This window comes from Apium graveolens, chromosome 6 (genome assembly GCF_009905375.1).
Source record: "Apium graveolens cultivar Ventura chromosome 6, ASM990537v1, whole genome shotgun sequence".
NCBI lineage: Eukaryota > Viridiplantae > Streptophyta > Magnoliopsida > Apiales > Apiaceae > Apium > Apium graveolens.
Genome location: NC_133652.1, coordinates 264,393,492 through 264,395,773, shown reverse-complemented (window position 1 = coordinate 264,395,773; position 2,282 = coordinate 264,393,492). Strand labels below are relative to the sequence as shown.

Below are 2,282 nucleotides of genomic sequence, written 5' to 3'. Positions count from 1 at the left end.
GCCTGATTTTTCCTTATATATACAAATCACATCATTGTTATCCCCTTAACATTGTAAACTAAAAGATATCATGCACGGGCGCGTCCTCATATTTAGGAGGCATCTACCTTATTTACTAATTTGATTCCAGCGCCATAGACTATTAACATCATGTAGGGCGCGTCCTGCCTTTCGGACGCGTCAAGATATGTTATGTTAATTTCTGTACTTTGGCTGTTTTAAATCTCCTGGATGGTATATTTTTCCCTTAGTATGATAATATGTTATTATACTCTTTTCTACTCTTGCTATGCAATGCACAATATATGGGCGCGTCCTCATGCATGAACACATCAACGTTTAATTTTTGAAGACGAGTGTTTAGAAATAACCCTAAGTAATATGATGATTGACATCAGTATGGATGCGTCCTAGACCAGGACGTTTCCTCATTTTTAGTTATTTCATGGAATGCTAAAATTAAAGGTTTAGACAAAGAGGGCGCGTCCTACCAAAAGGAGCATCAACCAAGATTATGCATACATTTGCTTTATATTACTAAAATTTCATTTAACAAGTTATATGATAAGCGCGTCCTTAGCTCAGTACGCGTCCTAATTTCAGTTTCACCTGAGTTTCCCTTAGCTTCCTTTTTATAGTTATATTCCCTCCATCCCTTAATCTTGCAAATAAGGAAGTATACTGTCAGGGCGCGTCCTAGACTGAGACGCGTCATCGTAATTCATTACATAGTTTTGTTTTCAGGACGCGTCAATTTAGGGCGCGTCACAAGACCAAGCAAATATCTATTTGTAATTTTTTCAAAGTCTTTATTAATAAAGCGCTCTAGTGTCAAAAGTGCACCAGTCCCACGACTACTATGCTCTGTGGGGAATTTATTCAAAAATACGATCCCCCTAGGCTAGGAGGAATTTTATTGCTTCTAGTCTAAAGTTTGGGAACATCCCTAAAAATGTAAACATGATATGTAAGGGGACAAAGCCGCGCCTTACTGATAATACTTTCGGAGGTGTTCCACATTCCATGCGCGTGGAACCAACTTCCATTCCAAGTCTTCAAGGTGATAAGTCCCCTTCTACAAGATTGCTTTTATCTTGTTTGGTCCTTCCCAATTAGCTCCAAATACTCCATGCTGGGGATTCTTTGTGTTTGGCATCACCTTCCTGAGCACCAGATCTCCTACCTTCAACAGTTGTCCATTTACCTTCTTATTTTAATACCTTGCAGCACGCTGTTGATATGCTGCAAGCCTCAACTGGGAATTTTTCCTTGCTTCTTCCAAGAGATCCAAATGAAGCCTCTGATTAACTTCGGCATCTTCCTCCGTGTAACAATCTCTACGAAGCGACCCTGAGCCAACTTCCACAGGGACCATAGCTTCATACCCGTAAGTCAGCATAAACGGAGTTTCTCCCGCAGTAGATCTTGGAGTAGTGTTGTAGGACCACATCACTTTTGGGAGTTCTTCAGGCCAATTCCCTTTGCGCTCTTCCAGTTTGGTCTTGAGGGTATGCTTTATTATTTTATTGACAACCTCCATTTGTCCATTACTCTGAGGATGATAAACCGCTGTAAATTACTCTTAATTTTCAAATCCTCGCACAACTATCACAACTCCTTGCTATCAATCTGCTTTCCGTTGTCAGACAAAAGTTTATAAGGGATTTCAAACCTGCACACGATGGAGATGAAGACAAAGTCTCTGATTTTCTTTGCGGTGATAGTCGCCAATGGCATAGCTTCTGCCTACTTAGTAAAGTAATCAAGCGCAACCACTGCATACTTGACATTTCCTTTACCCTTGGGCAATTCTCCAATAAGATCAATTTCCTACATGGCAAATGGCCATAGGCTCACCACAGGCATCAAGAGCATCGCTGGCATAGATGAGTAATTCGCAAAGCATTGGCAGCGATCGCATGCTCTAACGAAATTCGCAGCATCCTCCTTCATCGTAGGCCAATAGTATCCTTGGCGTAAAACTTTCATCGTCAACGAGTTACCCCCCGAGTGATTGTCACAAATTCCTTCATGTACCTCCCTTAAGATGTAATTCTCATCTTCTTCATCGACACACCTGAGCAGCAGTTGATTGAAGCCTCTCTTGTACAAAACTTTATCGTACACTACATACCTTGTAGCCTGATAACGGAGTCTTCGGGCCTTGAACTTATCCTCAGGAAGTGTTCCCTTATGAATATAGGCAAGAATGGGCATCATCCATGTTCCTTGGGAGCCTCATCTACATGCATCACCTCTACCTCTGGGATACTAGGAATCTC

The 2,282-nt window shown here is 41.4% G+C and overlaps 1 protein-coding gene across 1 annotated transcript; it reads right to left on the bottom strand.

The window, feature by feature from the left end:
- Positions 1-1,213: 1,213 nt before the first annotated feature.
- LOC141665988 (uncharacterized) lies at positions 1,214-1,989 on the bottom strand. The gene is made up of 2 exons (XM_074471974.1): positions 1,858-1,989; positions 1,214-1,552 (listed from the first exon to the last, which is right to left on the bottom strand). The coding sequence occupies exons 1-2, from the start codon at positions 1,987-1,989 to the stop codon at positions 1,214-1,216; spliced, it is 471 nt and encodes a 156-aa protein (XP_074328075.1).
- Between the last annotated feature and the right edge of the window lie 293 nt (positions 1,990-2,282).